The 18902-nt window shown below is 53.2% G+C and overlaps 1 protein-coding gene across 14 annotated transcripts in view; it reads right to left on the bottom strand.

The window, feature by feature from the left end:
* Kif1a (kinesin family member 1A) overlaps nucleotides 1–18902 on the bottom strand; it is an 83604-nt gene that overhangs the window by 22366 nt on the left and 42336 nt on the right. For 6 of the 14 annotated variants that reach the window (XM_055616942.1, XM_055616943.1, XM_055616944.1 and 3 more), the window contains 16 exons: nucleotides 17411–17591; nucleotides 17268–17340; nucleotides 16993–17086; nucleotides 16152–16300; nucleotides 15614–15792; nucleotides 13848–13985; nucleotides 8161–8279; nucleotides 5222–5307; nucleotides 4279–4417; nucleotides 4012–4180; nucleotides 3758–3848; nucleotides 3289–3407; nucleotides 2417–2472; nucleotides 1549–1657; nucleotides 1026–1092; nucleotides 846–930 (listed from right to left, as the gene is read on the bottom strand). In XM_055616942.1, the coding sequence (XP_055472917.1) occupies nucleotides 846–930; nucleotides 1026–1092; nucleotides 1549–1657; nucleotides 2417–2472; nucleotides 3289–3407; nucleotides 3758–3848; nucleotides 4012–4180; nucleotides 4279–4417; nucleotides 5222–5307; nucleotides 8161–8279; nucleotides 13848–13985; nucleotides 15614–15792; nucleotides 16152–16300; nucleotides 16993–17086; nucleotides 17268–17340; nucleotides 17411–17591 (1854 nt within the window). Of the gene's footprint in view, nucleotides 1–845; nucleotides 931–1025; nucleotides 1093–1548; nucleotides 1658–2416; nucleotides 2473–3288; nucleotides 3408–3757; nucleotides 3849–4011; nucleotides 4181–4278; nucleotides 4418–5221; nucleotides 5308–8160; nucleotides 8280–12942; nucleotides 13189–13847; nucleotides 13986–15613; nucleotides 15793–16151; nucleotides 16301–16992; nucleotides 17087–17267; nucleotides 17341–17410; nucleotides 17592–18902 lie in introns of all 14 variants that reach the window. The other 8 variants (XM_055616935.1, XM_055616936.1, XM_055616938.1 and 5 more) reach the window with 2 other exon arrangements.

Below are 18902 nucleotides of genomic sequence, written 5' to 3'. Positions count from 1 at the left end.
ATCCACAGCCTCAGCCATCCACAGCCTCAGCTATCCACAGCCTCAGCTATCCACAGCCCTGTGTGCAGGGATAACAGAATGATAGGTCAGTCTAAGAACATGGCTCCTGAGCTCCCACCTGTTCATCACACCAGGACTGGGAGAAGCCTCAAGGGAGATAAGCCTCAGCAGCAGGGGACTCTACTCGGGTGGATACCTACCCTTAACCCCAAATGAGAGTCTAGAGGGCGTCTCGGTAAAGCGGAGTTCAAAAGAAGAGCTCGCAGAGAAAGACAGTGGTCTTGTCCTCCCTAACAAGGTGAGCTAGAGTCCTGGCCCCATAGCACAGTCTCCTGAGGGCACAGGGTCCTGCAGTGTCATTAGCCAAGCTGAAGTCGTCCTTGAGTGAGTGTGGTAGCCCTGCTTCATATGCCTGGTACCATCAAAACGCATGGAGCCCGCCCTGCAAAGCGGAGGGTTGGCACAGTCTTCCACGAGCCAAGCACACTGGGGACTACAGCCACCTCCCAAGGCCAGGCAAAGCAGAGAAGGAGCCTGCAGTGCCCCAGACAGCATGCTTGTTGCTGGCACTCTGATTTCCAGAACTATGACACCGGTCATTTTCTGTTGTTTTAAGCCATTTAGTTGTTAATTCTGTTTCAGCAACCTCAGAAGGGTGGCACAGGTTAGGCAGCAAAGTGGGGCTACAGCAGATCCAGGGCTCTCTTTTTCGGGTGATGGGCTGAGGCACAGAAAGTCTTCATGACTTAGTCAGAGACACCCAGCACAGGGCAGAGCTGTGGTTAGACCCAGGCATATGTCCAAAATAGTCCTCTCCTCAGGCAACCTCTGCCCACCCCACTCACCCACAACCAGCTCTCGCACTTCCTTCCAGCGGATGTGGCTTCCTGTCTCGTGCAACAATGTCACGGTTATTCGTCTCTGGATGCCCTGCCACATGCCAGGAGAGGGGACAGTCAGTTGTGGACACAGGGCCTTGGGCTGGGGGCAGACAAGTTGTGCGGTGGGCAGGTAAGGCTTCCCACCTGGTGGAGAAGGAACGTCCCCATGCATGGCATGCCTCCACGGTGGTCTACCACAGCAGGGATGTAGCTGGAAAAAATGGCGATGGTGAGACACAAAGCCCCTCCTCTATTCTACCCGTAGCACAGGACTAGTCCCACAGTCAGAAGAGTGTTGATAATACTTTCAGAAGGGCAGGTAGCCCAGTCCACAGACTCGGGTTTTTCTGGCTCTCTACAACTGCTCTCAGGGGCTCATATTTTCCCCTATCCCCTGTGAGTCAGAAATGTGCACCCAGTGACCTGGGTACAGTTGTGTCAGGGCTCCTGTGCCATACCACAAGCTCCTGTGCCTCAAGGAGAACCGGGCCCCAGGCACCCCCAGACATCAGCTCAGAGCCCCCACCCTGACCATTCTTTTCCAGGTTAGCCACTGTGTATTCTCAGCTGCTCTCGGGACACTGTTTCCAATGCCCTCTCCCCTTTAATCACATCCTCTTGGTCCCCAAGATGGTGCCCAACCTGGGCACTGTGGGTACCCACTTACTCGCCATTGGCTTCCAGCTCACAGATCTCAAAGTAGACCAGCAGGTCATATTTGCAATGGCAGGGACCTGGGGAGGGTCGTGTCATCGTGCTGAGCTTAGTGGCAGGCACTAGAGAGATAAGGAAGTAATGTGTGATGAGGGATTCAGGGAGGGGGCAGCAAAGGATGCATGGGCAGCAACTTTCCCAGAGGTGCCCACTGGCATACCCATGGCCAGACCACCTCTGGCTCTGGGCTGTCAGGCATAAGAAACCTGGCAGTGAGGTGAGGTTGCTTATGCTCTCTGCCTCCAAGTATTGAGCATGTGGCCTCACACCCCTGGGTATGAGGGTGAAGGTATGAGCGGTACCTTCCCAGGCACCGCTAGGTCAGCAGAGACCCTTGTTCAGAGGCCCTATCTGATGCACAGGACCCCTCTTCTCGACCTGTCACCTGAGGTACACTTGACTACAGCAAAATGTACTAGTCCAAGTACACCTTGCCAGCACCACACCTTGCCCAGCATACCTTCAACTCAGTTCCGCTGGCTCTCCAGTAGGTCTCCTTCTGAATTCTGCCTGTCTCTCAGTATTCTTGGGCCCAACCATGTCTATCCACAGCCCATTCTCTGAGCCCTTCCTCCACTAAGACCCCTCTGAGGGCTCATCATGCCACCAGTCACTGGGTCTAAATGTCTCCTTTGTGGAAAGGGCTGGACAACAGAACCCAAAGCTGAAAGCTGTACACTCCAGACATGAAGCAGGCTAGAAGACACCTGCTTCGGCATCTGCAGCCTGGAAGACCATGACATTCACAATAGGTCCAACCACACTTGCACCCATGGTGTGGGCCTTCACTGCCCCACAGGACTCAGGAGAACCCCACCTACCTGGCTTGGATAGCGGCATGACCCTGGGGAAGTGGCGACGTGAGGGCCTCAGGGGGCTGTGGAGGAAAGCCGGAGTGAGCAGACCTAGGCTGGTGCCTGTGAGTCCCAGGGCAGGGCAGGCTGATCAGAAGCCCATCCGTGTGGCCCCATACGTCTGTGTCCACCATATCCATGTATCCCCCATAGTCATGTGTCCGCCATATCCGTGTGTCTCCCGTTCCCCTGTTCCACAGACCCAGGAAGAGCCCAGGTCTCTGCACATGCTTAGATGAAAAAGGAGAAACCCATAGGGGCCCCACACCATCCCAGAGGCTCTCAAAGGCCTCAGGAACTCAGTGTCCCAAATACTCCCCGCTGCCCCCCTCTTCTGTTCTCAAACCCTGGGTATCCCTGGGCTGTGAGGTCTGCTTAGCTGAAGAGAAATAGAGGGAGAGAGGACTGAGGCTTGAGACACATCGCCAGAGCGCAGGGTGGCTAACATTCCTGTCCCAAATTCTGGACCCAGGGTGAGACAGCTTACAGGTACCTGAACCTCACACCCCAGTCTCTTGAGAATTCCCTCCCTTCTCCCCTCCCTCCAGTCTTCTCCTAAGTCTCTACCCTGGGCAACTAAAAAGAATGAGGAAATCGGGCAGATGTTCACTTCCCAGAAGTGGCCAGTGGGAAGCAAAATCTGGGTTATCTCCTGGATACTTCCCATGCATGGCTGATGGTCAGTTCTGACAGCAATGGTCCTTAAAGAACCCAGTTCTGAAGGGAGAAGCAGGCCCCGGCCATGCTCTGACCATCCTGGGTAGCTAAGGAGAGGGCATCAGAGGTATATGAGCTCTTAGCCTGGAAACAAGGACATAGGGGTGACCTCGGGAGCTGACCTGAGCACATCCTTGCAAAGAGGTGGGAATGGGTGCTGCTGGTAGTGGCCGAAGACCTCAAACACGATGGGCTGGCTCTTGATGTATTCGATGAAGGACTTGGTCACCTCTACCGCAATCTAGTGGGAAAGTATGGATCATATCTGAAAGTGCTCAGCGTCCATGACAGCGCTGCACTCCAAGCCCAGCCCTCAGCACAAATTACAGCTACAACAACCCTGGCTCATCGTGAGCAGCATTCAGGAGCTCTCTTCTCACCCCAGGCTCCCATTTTAAACCCATTACTAATCTCCCACAACCTAGCTATGATGTCACTATCCCAGCATGGCACTGAAGATTCCACAGACTGGTGCCAGGCATCCCCCAGGACAGCCCATTAAGAGGAGAAAGAACGGGTGAAAGAAAGGGAGAACCATGCTTAGCCTTGTAGAAGGCCTTTGTGAGTTGGGGGATAAGGGCCAACACCTACATTTTGGACATGGTAAAAGCCAAGAGGGGGTCCCCTGCCAGTGTTCTTCAGTGGCTCAGTGGAGAAGGCCTCATCGTGGCGGTGGATAAAGCTGTAGAGAAAGAGCAACTTGGGGCAAGGACTTGGAGCAAGGACCTGTGGCCTCACAGGGCATTGCATGAGCCTGTGGGATGCCCAGCACCTCCTATTGGGGCAGCATGCCCCTCAGAAGAGCACCCTATTTGCCAGCAGCCCAGAACGTAGAACAGGCTCACTTGAACTGGCAGAAGATGTCAGCATATTCAGCAGAGATACTGGATGCCTGCAGGACTGTCACACGGAAGGTAAAGGTGCTGCCCAGACGAAGGTGGTCCAGAGCGGTATCCAGGGGCCCATCCAGGGCAGCCTTCTCAGGGCTGTCTCGGAGGCCTTCAGGAGGCACAGCTGTTGGAGCCAGGGCAGAGCAATGGGGTCTCTAGATTCCATGCTCTTCAAGCCCTGGACCCACACATGCATGTCCCACCCACTGGAGCTGCACCCACCTGAGCAAGTGTTGTTGTTGACCTCATCGGCAGACGGCCCAGCATCAGCACCCTGACCCTGGCCTTCTACAATGCGCAGTTCCTCCTGGGAGGTTCCTGAGCGGGACATCCCCACCACAGGGCAGGACTCAGACTGAAACTGTGATGATAGAGAGGTAGAGAAAGCCTAGGAGCTAGCTGGCTGAGCTTAGGCCACCCTGTCACAGGCTATAGAGATCTGTGCATGGGGACTTGGGTCTCTAGAAGAAGCACCACTCTAGGCCTCCATTCCCATTGCCATGAGTGAGTTGCTTTGACCCTCTGGCTTGGATGAGCTGAGGTGTGAACTGCTTGAGAGGAACATTCCTCCTTCCTCACTGGGAGAGCCACAGTGAAGGGAACCAGGGAACCAGTGGCTTTGGTTCTATACTCAGGGCACCAGGGCACTTCCTGGGGGAGGTCACAGGCAGACTCTTGCATAGCCTCAGACTGAGATCTTGAGCCAGGGAGCAAGTAAGCACTTCTGGGGAAGGGCACTGCATGGGATCAATCCCTCTACTGTCTCCTGAGATAGTCCTTTCTGGGAGGTAGGTGGCCTCAATGAGGTCGTTCCTGTTCTCACAAGTGTTGGAGGAAGGATGGTAGAAAATATAGTATGCTATGGGAACCCCGAGAACTGCTAAGCAGAGAGAAGGGAGAATAGGGGTGCCTACTCTAAAAGCTGCCTCTACTCACCAGCTCTATGCCTTGCTGTGTGAGACGCAGGAGGATGGTTGGACCAAGTGGGTCCTGACAAACTGGGGAAGTGACATTGTGTGTTTTAGATGGCAAGGGATGGGATGGACACAGTGCTCAGGGAGAAAGGAAAGAACTCCAAACCCATGGGCCCTGCCAGGGCTGGCCCTTAGAGCCTAGGGGTCAGTGGAAGGGGTTCCCCAGGATACAAGGAAAGCCTTCTTAGTACCTTTTCAAAATGCTGGTCATCAAAGGAGATTTTAGCAGTTCCTGACTGACGGACACCTGAGCCATAATCTGGAGCCTCTTCATCAGCTGCAAGAGCAACAAGCAGATGGTTGGCCACTTGTTTTCCATAGTGGACAGAGCCAGGCCAAGTGGCCCCAGGGCCTTGGAGAGGGTATAGGAACTAGGTGAACAGATTCTTAACTGAACTACATTAATTACATCACTACCTGCTGCTCAGTAGTCACCAGGACACACTGACCACCAGCCTTTGTTGCCTCAGGGACCCAGAGGCATGCCCTTGCCAAGGGTCGCTCAATGTGAGCCACAGTCCCTACACACTCTGACACTGACCTACTTGCCCCTGGTGCACAGAAGTGAACAGAAGGCTTCTGATGCATCTCCACCACTCTCTTCAGAGCCCATGGGCCCCCCTCTGTCAGCATTGTGGCTACTCCTCTGCTATCATCCAGCTAGCCAACAGTGTCTGCTGGCTAAGGCCAGCCCCAATGGCACTCAGTGGATGCGCTGACCCAAGCACATGGCCGCAGGGCAGGGCAGGGGTGATAAGGTCGTATGTTGCCTAAATTCCTTTCTTCCATTGCCAGATAGGGAAATATTAGTTGTGACCGCAAACACGCTAGAATCCAGTTGTCTTCATATATGACGTGGGGACCAACACAGGTCAGACTTCATCATAGCCCCTTTTCCTGAAATATGGCTTGGGGGAATGCAGGGATGTGGCTGACTACAGGCCTGGGCTCTGAGCCCCGTGCAGCCTCCTATTAGATCTCATCTGACACATGCGGGAACCTCACCTGATAGATGGGGACCCACTGAGGGCCACCGATGTAGAGTGTGGCCCTTGGGGGTAAACTTCAGAGCTTAAGTTTGGAGACAGGATCATTCACCTGCTGTCCTAAGAGTCGCTAGAGGGCCCTTCTCACCAAGAACAGGATAGTGGCTGTCCTCAGCAAGGGCTGTGAGCAAGCCCCTTAGTCTCTAGAAACACAAGACATGGGGGCCTCTTCCCAGTGTGGTTGGGAGCTTTTGATCAGACAGGAGGAGGGCCTGGAGGATAGGGAAGGAAGCCTCCCAGGAAGAAGATTGTTCTGGGTGTTCCTGTGCTCCTAAGTGAGGCTGTCCCAGCAACATCCATGTTCCAGGGTGGGGCCAGGGTGGTGCTCAAGTCTGGGCTCTTCTACTGGCTCGTAACCCACCCACTCCTGGCTCCCCTGGCTGGATGAGACTTCTGGCCCAGTGCTGAGGGAACAGCGGCTGGACCACCCTCACCTAAACAATCGAGGGCACATCATGACTGGTGATAGGTGGGAGCAAGGGTGGGAGAGAACACTTAGAAATCACAGGCTGACAGAGTTTGATAATAAGGCCAATTATTAACTTAATTAGTAGAACCAAAGTCACCTGTGTGGCCAAGACACCAGCGCGGACATTTCAGTGAGTAGACATTTCAGAGCAGAGGACAGAGGCACTTGGAGGCCAGAGGTGTGAAAACTCAGGAGTATGAGAACCTGGGGTTTGAGGATCTGGAATATGAGGACCTGTGGTGTGAGAATCTGGGGCGTGAAGACCTGGGATGTGAGAACCTGAGGGTGTGAGGACCTGGGGTGTAAGAATTTAGGGGGAGTGTGAGAACCTGAGGATTTGAGAACCTGGGGTGTAGTAAGTACCTGGGAGAAAGCAGTCTGAAAACTTGTGGCAATAAGAACCTGAGGGTACAAGTATGTATATTAGTGGGTATTTGGGGATGATAACTTGAGGTTGTGAGAATCTGAGAATAGGAGAACAAAGGGCATAGCTGGGACATGATAACCTGGAGGTAGGAGAACCTGCGGATATGGCACTCTCGAGCATATGAGAGCTGCTGATATGGCACTCTCGAGTATATGAGACCCGGGGATATGGCACTCTCGAGCATATGAGACCTGGGAGTCTAGAACACACTGGGCTGCTGGCCTTTGCAGATCCTCCAGGTGGCCACACTGAGCACCCCAGCCTAACAATGGCTAACCCGGTAGCCTTCCACTTCATCCCCTCTGTTCCTTTGTCTCCCTCTCTCCCCAGATGCCTGGGGAAGCCAATAAATAAAGACAGTGAGTACCCCAGGAAGGGAGACCATGGCCTAGGGCAGAGAAAGAGTCTTTGAGCGGCTGTTACAGCGACCACTACCACTGACTTGCACATACCTCTTGATCCATGACCCTCACACTGTTCTCGGTAACCCTACAAACATTCTCAACATACAAGAACTACATTATAGGCCGATAGGTGAGAAAATTGAGGCCCAGGCTTCTGTACCTGGCTAGTCGTGGTGGATGGACAGAGGGGATAGTGAAGAAAATGTCTGCTTTTTACAACAGGGGGAGCTGCTATCTTCAGGCCCACAAAGCAGAGTCTGCAGCCTCCACCTTAGGCCTGTGCCCAAGACCAGAACTTAAGGGAGAACATAGAAGAGGAACTGAGGCTGCTGAGAGCCACTTTGGGCAGGGACTAGCAGTCTGCAGGCTCCCTTGGCCATGGAGAAAGTGGGTACTGGGCTGGACGGGCAGGCAGTCCACGCTTTGGGGAGGCAGCAAGGCAATCTCTTGGTCTACCTAAACTGTTTGATTGGTGGGTACTCCGAGCCAGATCCGAGTCAGGCAGCCTGGGCTGAGCAGGCATGGCTTAGATGTCCCTATTTAGTCCAGGATTCTAGGAAGCCAGAGCCAAGAGCTCATCACAGAGGACTTTTCCTCAAGCCCTCCCCCGCCCCTTGCCTGGGAAGGTGGAAAAAGTTCCATGTTGGCCATGGAAAAGCTGGGGGGGGGGTCCTAGGTAAGGCCAGGTTCATATTGGTCCCTACACAATATTATTCCTACCTTTGCCTGCAAAGGCAGAGCCCCCAGGGGCTCAGAGCCACACACTACCTGGACCCACACACACCTGAGATGGCCTGCACGGCCACGCGGAGGAACCCCTTCACTTCTCCCTTTTCGCTGACGATCGCCACACGATGTACAAGAGGCACAGGGTACAGCAGGTTGCTCAGGTACACGAAGGCCCTGCAGGGGCAGAGCCATAGTCACAGGCGACCCTCGGGATGTGTGTCCTTTGACACCAATGACACCAAGGCCGGCTCACACACAACATGAAGCTGCAAAGCGGAGCAAAGCGGCGAGACAGCCAGGGCGAACGCAGCGAGGTGGGCTGGGGACAGGCAAGGGGGTAGGGGAGGAGGGGGTTCAGTGCTCAGAGGAGATAGGAGGTAGAGGCACAGAGAGAGGGGAATGGGCCTCAGTGAGTGGAGGGCACAGCCCAGCTCAGCCTGGGCATGGCTGTCTGAGAAAGAGAACGGCTGAAGAGAGGGTTTCAGCCTGCTTCAAGGGCTGGAGGACCTGGGCTGAAGAGGGACGCGTTAATAAGCTCAACTCTTAGAGCGCTGATGCCAGTTTCCCGGGGTGCTGTTGAGCATCTCAACCCTGGCTCTCCTTCTGCAGTTTACCTGGAGGTCAGACATAACCTCTTCCTGTCGGTCACCTTTCTCAGAGCCGGTGCGACTCGGAGTGTGCTCCCCTCACTCAGATGCCTGAGCACTGCCCTGGTCCTGCCCTCTAGTCAACACCACCTGTTTCAAGAGTCTTGCCAGGGCCCCCTCAGTCCGTCTCACCACCACCCTGCCCTCCCCTAGTGTCCCTAGGGCACCTGTCACATAGAAGTTACCACATGCTCAGTGATACCCAAGCTCCTTACAGAATCCTCCAAGCCCTGAGAGGTCCAAGATGGCTATCCCATCTTACTGCCCCCAAGTTCAGCCTCTTTCTGGCCATATGAGCCAATGGGTCCTTGGAGTATCTGTCTACTCTCATGACAACAGTCCATTTCCATTCTCCTCTCAGCTCCATCTTCTGACTTTAAGAATTTATCTAGAGACTTTCTGGTTATCTGTGCTTCTGTGTATATGGCATATGGCAGAGGCTCAGCAATTTGTTCTATCAAAATCTTCTAAGTCAGGCCTCAGATGGTGGGTGGCAGCTCCCTTCAGGGTGCATTAGTGGCCTCCCTGGGGCCCACCTCTCCTAGGGTAGTCCTCAAGAAGAGCACTGGCAAAAACTCCTTTGTTCTAGGTACCAGTTGGGGATCCGCTGTGGAGAGGATGTGGAGAGCAGCCTGAGGGCTGTATAGGACTATCCACACTCAGGGCCAGATGAAGGCCCTGTGCTGGCTGTTCACCGTTCTTGAGCTAGACCAAAACCTACCTTTACCATCCCAAGGCCATGACATCCTAGGCTGCTTCTCTAAAGGACTCAGGCAATGCTACAGAGCCTGCTCAGAAATAATAAAGCCCAGGTTCCGGGCCATCCAGATGTGCCCTACTGGAGCCACAGAGGTAACCCCAGCAACATGAGCACCTATAGGGAAGCTCATAGATCTTATACGCTCACTGCTTGACCCTCCCTGCACTGTCCAGGACTAGGGGGTCTGGAGGGGTATCTGGGGAGGTAGAACAAAGCAGGGTGAGGCCCTCCCTAAGTCTTATGGAAAGACTAAAGTGAGTAGCCATCCAGGCTCTCTATGTGGGCCTGTTGTAAAATGGGCTGACCCCAGATCCTGCAGGACCAAAAGGAAATACACATCCTGGGACAACTGCTGCTCCCCCAAACCTGGAAGGTAGCAACTATGTCCTAACAGTGATGCCCCTCAATTTAACTAGCCATGCTGGCCTCTTTTGTGGATATAAAGAGTCTATAGTCTATAACATGGCCCATTAAAGCAGGCAAACTATGATCCTCTGGCCCATTTTACAAGACAAGAAACTGAGGCATAAAAGTATCAGCCAGAAGCCAGGGCTGGCAGCAGGGGCCAGTGGTAGGATAGGAGCTGCAAGTTGCCTTGTAGGTAGCTCAGGTAGCTGATGCTCATTGCTTGTCAGTGCATCACAGAATAAATCTTGTAGCTCCGTCTTTAAGAACTTCCTTCCATTAGAGGGAGAAATCCAGACTGCCAGGACCCACATCCAAACTGTGGGAAAGATGTGGCCCACATCTAACCCTAACCTCTGGCCGGTAGCTAGGGTTATGTACCAAAAAAGACCCATTTTTGGCCAAAGCCTCTGGATGCTCGCTGACCTCATGAACCTCGGACAGCTCAAACGGGAACTGTGGGTTTAGCTGCAACTGTATGGTCAGATGATGGAGAAGACAAAAAGGATGCAATGCCCCCGCCTTCTTTAAAGGACCGGCCCAGTCTACTTGGCACTGTGGTGGGGTTCGTGGGATCATTTGGCTAGAAGAGACCTCTGAGTCTGAGCTGCCTCCCAGGGGCAGCACTGGTTTTGGAGAGGCCACAACTGAGTCTGGAAGATTTCCCTGCCAGTTCTACTCTGTGTAGAGCTCACTCAGGGAGCACACCTGGAGGATGAGGACACCCAGGCACACACTGCTTATGGGGACAGGGGCACAATAGGCTCCAGTCTTCAACTTACCTCTTCTCCAGATTCGACTAGAAACTAGCGTCAGCCACTGTAGGGTCAGAACACAGCCCTTGCCAACCTTGCCAAGTCACGACAGGCACACACCCAGCTTCTCTCAAGATTGGAAGAACACTGTCCATAGCCACACCGGCAAAGACAGGAAAAAGGCTCAGGCAGCAAGAGCTATCAAGCGTAGCCTACTGCTGGGTCAACATTTACCTATCAAGCGTAGCCTTCTGCTGGGTTGACATTACCTATCTGGTGCCCTCTCTAGCTCCTCCCCAGACCTTTAACTTTTGTCCTCCTCTCTGCAGTGCCAGTCCTCCACCCACCCATCTTCTGGAAGTGTGTTGATTAGACAAGGGAAATGGGAGCCTCTGGGGCCACTTAATCAGCTAACTCACCCACATCCCCAGGCCACCTGACACCTGACCATCAGAGACCTTGGATGTGAGGAGAGACCCTGGCTATGCCCATGAGAGAACCGCCCAGGACCCAGAGCACCTTGAAGCAGACTAAAATGCCCCAGGGAAGAGAGAACGGGCAGAACAGCACGTGTGGCGAGGCAGGAGGGAGGAGGCAGCGCTAACCACAGATTGGTGAGGTGCAGAGACGCATGCTGGGACCCAGGGGAAGCCTTTCTAGAGGGAACAAGAGTGGGCACCCCAATTTTGCTTAAGCTTCAGAGAGAGAGAGAGCCAGCAGCTACCAGAGGATAAGAAGAAAACCAAGGTGGAGCCCTCCTCAGGGCTATAGGCCTGCATAGCTGCTGCGGGGAGAAGCCAATTCTTGCCAAACCAAAAGGTCAGGGTGTTGCCAAATGAAGCCTTGCACAGACCACCCCATAATACAGGGGGCTGGGCCTCTCGTAAATTACTTTTTGCTAAGTTTGGTCATTTTGTGAAATCTCAAATCCACAAGAGGGGAAACAACGTTGGAAGGACCCAGCTCTTTTCATGAGACTGCAGAGCCCAGACCCCATTTCTCCTCATGTCATTATTCCCAGTGTCTCCTGACCCCTTGCCTACCTGACACCCGGAACCACTCCCAGGGCCCAGCAGGTGTGAAGGAGTCTGGTACTATATAGCCTAAAGGCTTGGTAAGAAAAGCCTATACATAGATGGCCTAAAATCTGCACCTCTTGCCCAGGCCCACCAGGACAGAAATCTAGACCCAGGGTATCTTGGAGGCAGATGCTACCTATTTATCTAACCAGCCAGCTCATTATACCTAACGCCAGCCGATGATAGTTAAAGTAACCAGAACATATCCTGGCCAGGGATACAGGACCTGCTGCCTTCTGAAAGGCAGGGGGGTGTCTCAATGCGATGCATCACCTCCATTCAGAGAAGGAAGAAAGGGACCCCCAGAAAGTCCATAGTCTGCAAGGGACTTTTTCTCAACCTTCAGCTTTTAATATTTGTGCTCTGAGAGCTAGAGTTCTGAAACTCCCATTGTCCTAGAAGCAGTCTTAAACTTCGGGGATGCTACTAAAACTGTGTATTGCTGTTTCAAGCAGGTAGATTACAAATCGCGGCACTTCTGAAGTCATCTGCCTTACTGCTGTAGGTAGCAGCTAGACCTACCGCCCTATAGCCCACTTCCCCAACCTCAGCCTCTCTCAACTTTCCCAGAACCTTAAGTGGCCAGGACTTCTCTGCATAGGGCACCTGCCCATCTCATTATGCTAGCCTGGGAGGCCAGGGCCTTAGAGCTATTCTCCCCAGCGGGCTCTACAACATTAAGGCAGTGTGGAGGCTCTTCCTCCCCTGCCTGGGGTGGCTCACAACCCTGCTCTTTTTCTCAGAATAGGGTGGCACTGAGAACAGAAGGGGCCTTCTCTTTTGGACTACAGTGGAATGCGAAGAAGTCACCTCAGCTGAACAAAGATGATGCCCAAGACAAGGGTTTGTGGAATCCTGCCTGGTGACTTCTTTATTTCCCCTCTCAAATGCCCCCTTGAGCCCTGCACCAAGTACCTGAGTCTTGGCCACTTCCCCAGCCACTATCCCAGGAACTATCCCAGCCACCCAGGTGGGACAGTTCTTGGCTATAGTTATGTGTTCCTAGCTTGAATCTCTAACTACCACTGTGCCCAAACTCTTCCCCGCTGAGCCCCCTCCGAGGCTAGCCCTAGCCTGCCTGGCCCAGAGGGTCCGGTCCGGTGTCTACCCTGATACCCGCTTGTGCCACAGCAGTGCTCCTGTGCAAAAGAGCTGGATCCTCCCCAGCATGCGTGCCTCAACCTCACCAACCTTCCTACTAAACTGAACAGGGGGGGCCGGTCGTAAAACGGGTCCCGGCCGTCGCACAGGGTGTGCTCCGGAAAGACGTCGTCCTCCAGGTCCTCCTCCTCCTCCTCCCCCACGCTCTGCTCCTCGGCAGGCTCGGTGCTGTCGGAGTCGGGGCTTGAGGAGGTGGGGGAGGGGGTGAGAGCAGCCATGCGCTCGCTCATGCATGTGTTGAGAAGAGGGTAGCTGTTGCAGCCAGAGATGACTGAACTGAGGTTAGTGCGACAAGACAGAGAGAAGTTAACACCAGCTACTCCGGGGAAGGGGGGCAGGGCTGGCAGGGACAGGGAGGACTTCTGTTTAAAGCCAAACACCAACCACCAAGAAACAAAAATGCACCCAGTCCCTGGGCTGAGAAGAGAAAACTAAACAAAACACCCTACACTAACAATAACCACAAAATCCATGGTCGGTAGGACGTTCTGGAGAGCACCACCAACAGAGATGAGTGAGAACAAGGGTCCAGGCTGGACATAGTCAAAGCACTTTGAAGACCTCTTGAATATCATGGGGGTCGGAGGCTAGGTGCACACACCAGATTGGGAAACAAAGAGGGGATGGTAACCTCTAATCTTGCCTCTGTCTTCCCACCCCCAAAACACTAGTGACCTAGAATGCCTGCTCTAGGCCCCTGGGTGCATGGGCAACACACACACACACACACACACACACACACACACAAACACAAACATGTGGCACAGTAGGTGTAGGCAGTAGTGACAAGATGGTACCCCAGGTCTCCTAAAAAGGCGGGGACTACCGTATGTGAGGAGAAATGACTGAAAGAGTGGAATATGGCTCCTTCTTTACTTAAGGCCAGGGCAGTTCAGGGTTCACTCTCTCTATAAGGAAAGGGAGGAGGTGCCCACCTGCCCACAAGCCGGAACCAGGGAAAGCGGTCATAGAAGGGGTCTCCGCCGGTCACCACGTTGTCACAGTCCTCAACGACGCTGGAGGGCACCTCGGCAGCCCTGTCATACATCTCCCGCATCAGATCCAGGCGTTGCCTGTCAGGGTTCAAAGATCATGTGGATTCAGACTGTGCCCAGAGGCAGCCTGGCACCCCATTCCTTCTAGGACATCAGACTCGGCCTGGCACCATCTCCGGCATCCTACCAGGGTCACTGGCTCAGAGGTTTTCAAGCTAGAAACCCTTCTGTGGCCCTCAGAATTTGGCATCTACTGGAAACTTACAAGTGACCATGGAAGTTCACCACAAACACCTCTCAAGCCCTCCCTGGTGACAGCAGGGTGAGCTGAAGAACAGGCATGACAAGGGCAATAGCAAAGGACCGCAAGATTCACAGGTGTGCTTTGGCAGCTGGAGAGCTGACAGAGAAGCAGGGAGACAACCTACAGCAACTCAGAAATAGGATTTGTATCCCAGCCCTGAAAGCTCTTGTAGTGAGCTTCGGTGAGGCAAGAAGGGAATGAAGAAGACTGTTTTTAAATTCTTACTCCCCAGGTAGGACAAAACGGAAGAAGAAAATGAGATTGTGCATTCCAGGGGGCTCAGCATTTGGCTTCTGGAGGGATAAACTTGATCGGTGGTATATTCAGCCTAGCTTCCTGCGAGGACATTGAGGAGATATGAGCGAAGTTTGCAGGCATAGAAGGGCATGCATACTCAGCATGTTTGCTGGCCATGTCTGCCCTCTTCAGGAGGCCTGGCTGACAGAGAAGAGCCCTCTCTATCTACCTCAGTGGTTCTCAGGCTTCCTGACACTGTGATCCTGTAATACAGTTCCCCGTGTTGTGCTGACCCCAACCATAAAATTATTTCGTGGCTATTTCTTAACTGTAATTTTGCTACTGCTATGAATCATAATGTAAATATTTGTATTTTCCAGTGGTCTTAGGAGACCCTTGTGAAAGGGTCGTTCAACCCTCAAAGGGTTGAAAACAGCTGCCAGTAAACCTGCCTTCTACATACAAACCGGCAGACCCCATGTCTACACCCACCCACCCTCTTCCTAAGGTCTCACACGCCTGATCATGTTATCTCTGCCTTAAATCACCCAAAAAAGCAAGAGATTTGGAAGGCCCCTTGCCTAAGGCAGCCTCATCCCAGGGAGCTGGTCCACAGAGACCAGCTGCTCCGCATTTTCCTCAGAAGTCAAGGAACATTCTGGCTTTCCTACTCCTGCCCTGTGCTGGTACTCAGTCATAGCCCCACAGGCTCCTAGTTCCTGGCTCTGAGTACACTCTACCCTTCTCCTGCAAATGACTGTGTCACCACCCAGTCACCTTCACACATGTAGACTGGGCACGAGTTAGAGGAAGTGTCCAAGGCGGCAGAAGTGCCCTGACAACACACAAGCAGTGGAGAAGTCTCATGGTGGCGGCGCACTGCAGAAGCTCTTCCGCCTGTCCAAGTCCTCAGCCTTCTGGAGGCTGAGGAGATGACTTCCCTCAGGCATGCAATGAGAAGACAGGGATCCCCTGTCCCTGAGGCCCATGGCACAGACCTGGCTGGGGACACTAAGCCACCTCTAAGAGCCCTCTGCTAAATGCTCCTTCAGCGCCAGAAGAAAAATGTTACAGCAGGGGACACAGCAGAACTGTTGTGAGTCAGAGCCTCGCCTGTCTCTCTCCCCAGAGAACAGCCATGTCCACCATCCCCCTAACTGTCCACCTGAGTTTCTCTAGTGTCCAATAGTGGGTGGCCCCGTTCTTCTGGTCCTGGACTTCCACTGCCACAATGGTTCTGGGGAAGGGCCGTGTCTCTCGGTCCTTGGCAGCTTCTGGAGGCAGTAGGTCTGGCGGCAGTGGGGAGTACAGGGTGTCTGTGAGGAGCACGAACTGGAACTGGACCTGTGAAGGGCAGACGATGACCATTCAAACACACCGCTGAGTGGGAGCCAGGTCCCCAAGGCGCTTCTCTCCCTCTCCCTGAGATTTCAGCTCTATATTCCATAGTTCACCAAACTATTCAACGAACCACTGAAAAATGGCTGCCCACCCCCTCTCCCCACCACTGCTTGTTCACTCCTGAACAAAGCCCGGAAGGTATATTTCAGGCAGTCCAGTACCTCCTTCATCCACTCACACTGGGTGCCTAGTCCATTCAGGGGCCCTGCATACCCCAAGGTCATCTGAGTGCTGGTACTGAGTTGTGAATGTAACAACTTGGACCATCACTCGTGGGGAACGTCCCCTCTGATGGGTCCCACCTTCTTCTTCAGCTCCACACTGATGGCGTTGGCCTCCTTCAGGAAGATGGCGTTGCCCCACAGCAGGTCCCGTAGAGAAGTAAATTGGTACCACTTCCATTTCCGGAAGGCCCACAATGCCAGCTCACACTCCCGCTCTGTCCACTGGACTGTGGGAGAAGCCATGCCAGTCATCCAAGAAAGCCATGATATAGCCTACCACAACCTGACCTCTGAAAGATCAAGATGTTACAGGCCTAGCTGAGTGGACCTGTATTGAATGAGGAGCAGCCCCTCCACGGCCACTGTGGCCAGAGGTAGATGTTGAAGGGCAGGCCAACTCGGAAGACTTACTGCGTTCTGGCCCTCTCTTCCCAGATAAAGCCCCTCCCACACTAGGCTGGAGTCCCGACTCAGCATTCTTGATTTCACACTTAGTGTGGAGAAAGTAGACCCCGGCAGAAAGACCAGCCAAGCAAGCAAATTGGAAAGGCCCCAGGTTACCCAAAGATTAAGTGGGCTCCCCAAATGGGCTTTCCCAACATGGTGAAAGCCAAGGCAGGCCCATGTACCACTGTGAGGTGTACAGTGGCCCAGGTCTTTGGTGGCCTCCACACACCACACAGGGGACAAGGCGAGCCCTCGCCAGCACCCGTGCTTCTGGCCCACTCCCATTAACAAAGATGTGTGCTTACTTGTTTCAGTACAATCTCACCAATCCTGCCTGTATGGTAGTACCTAGGATGAAGGAGGTTTATCTCCCAGGGCAAAAGTTCGGACCCGTTGGCTTCCAGTGAGCAACCTGGGGCCTGCTCTTTTAGGCCCTGTTGGTGGGAGACATGCCATCTCAAGCGTCCCTTACCTTCATCCTCTGGCTCTTCCTCCTCCTCATTCACCTCTGGGTAGTACCTGGAGTCCATCTGCTTCTGTAAGGCTTCCAGCTTACTCTCATAGTCCTGAAAAGAGAGTCAGGGCCTTTGTCTCCACCATAGAGACTGAGACAGCCTCACCCCAGCCCACTGGAGTGCAAGGGAGGGGTCAGGCCAGTAGACAGGGTTGGCCAGAGGGAGCAGAGGTCCCCTCTCCCCAGGGTGCTAGACCAGACAGGGGCCTGTGGAGCTGGGTGGACATCCTCACCAGCCTCTGCTGTTCCAGCAGGTACGTGGCCTCTTCCCGCTCCCGCCGGTACTGGTCCTCCAGCTCCTGGAGCCTGCAGGAGAGCACCGGGTGAACACGAGGCCATCAGACTTGGCAGGCAAGCAACTGGGCCGAGGGCTCACCTCTGCTCCATCTCCTGCTTCATGTCAATGCCCTGCTTCTCCAGCAGTTCACGCTGGGCAAAGGCCCAGTCCACTGGCTCAGCGGGTGTCTCTGCACAGGGAGTTCGCTCGCGCTCCTGGCGCGCCTGCTCAGGGTGGTTAAACCGGAACACGTGGCTTTTTCCCATGATGATGCGGTTTCCTGGGAGATGGAGGCAAAACCAATCTGTGGATTCCAAGTGCCCTCAAGGGATGAGAGAACACGGGTGTGGAGTGTGCAGGCACTCCCTCCACCTGGGCATTCCAGCATCACCCACCTCAGGAAGAACATTCAGAGCCTCAAGCCCTGGCTCCAAATCACCTTTCTCCTTGGAATGGGCCCCTCTGTTGAATCCCACACCAGGTCCCTTTCTGTGTGGTGTAGGCTTTTTAGGAAGCATTTGGTAAAATTTAGAGATACAGGCTCCAGAAGCCCCATGAGGCCATAAGGGGAGCTTAATTCTGGGGGAAGTTCAAAAGATTAGATCTGATAGGAAAGCAGATGGAAAGACTGCTCATTAAGTTTCCACGAGAACAGGATTCTATTGGGACTTAAAGCTAGAGGCTATTCACATTACATTCTGGCAAAGAACATGGCTACATTTTGTCCATGTGCTAAGACTGTGTGGGAGGTCAAATTTCGAGGTGTTGGACTAATTAATTTAGTAGAAGGCAGCATAGCATCCAGGGAGCAGCAGCATGGGCTTTAACGGCTGCTTTTAGCCAGGTTTATAGTAAGAATGTGGAACAATAACCAGAGCAGAAAGATTGAAAACCTTGGAAGTTTTAGTAGAAAGGAAACAAATGTAAAGTCAGCACCCAGGAAGGCATGTACACAGGCTGTCTCAGTAAGTACCTCCTTGTATCCGATCACTCAGGCACACAGTAGCCATTGCAGCCATGGTCCGAGCAGGCTGTTACCTCTCAACATGGCAGTAGGTGTTAGCATTGTCCAAGTGATGCTGATTTTGCAGACATGTGGACCATTAGATTCATGTAGTCATAGAGGTTCCAAACAGATTTCAAAGGAAATTCTGAGAAGTCAGACTTTTACATACATACATACATACACACACACATACATGTATATACACAGACAGACAGATATGTACATACATAATATACACATATAACCCATATATGTGGGTTAAGTATATTTGCATGGCATGTATGTATACATACACACGTATGTGTACATGTGAGTATACATATATGTCCCATATATGTATATTGGGTAAATACCTGCAAGGTAGCCCTTGAACAGACAATGTGTAAAGCTATGAAAGTAAAGACTTTGTTGCTGTAGCACCCCAGGATGCTAGAGATGCCAAGAACGCAGAACATCTTTTGAGGAAAGCCATGGGCCACGAGCAAAGCCATCCCAGGAAATAAGCCATACGTGCTACCACTGGAGGCCAGAGAGATATGGCTTCCCAGGCCTTTGAAGTTCACCTCTTATCGCCACATGCTCTGA

The sequence above is a fragment of the Psammomys obesus genome, unplaced genomic scaffold (genome assembly GCF_907164565.1).
Source record: "Psammomys obesus unplaced genomic scaffold, mPsaObe1.curated_primary_1811, whole genome shotgun sequence".
NCBI lineage: Eukaryota > Metazoa > Chordata > Mammalia > Rodentia > Muridae > Psammomys > Psammomys obesus.
Note: the sequence above shows the minus strand (reverse complement) of the source record. Positions and strands in the feature narration are given on the sequence as shown.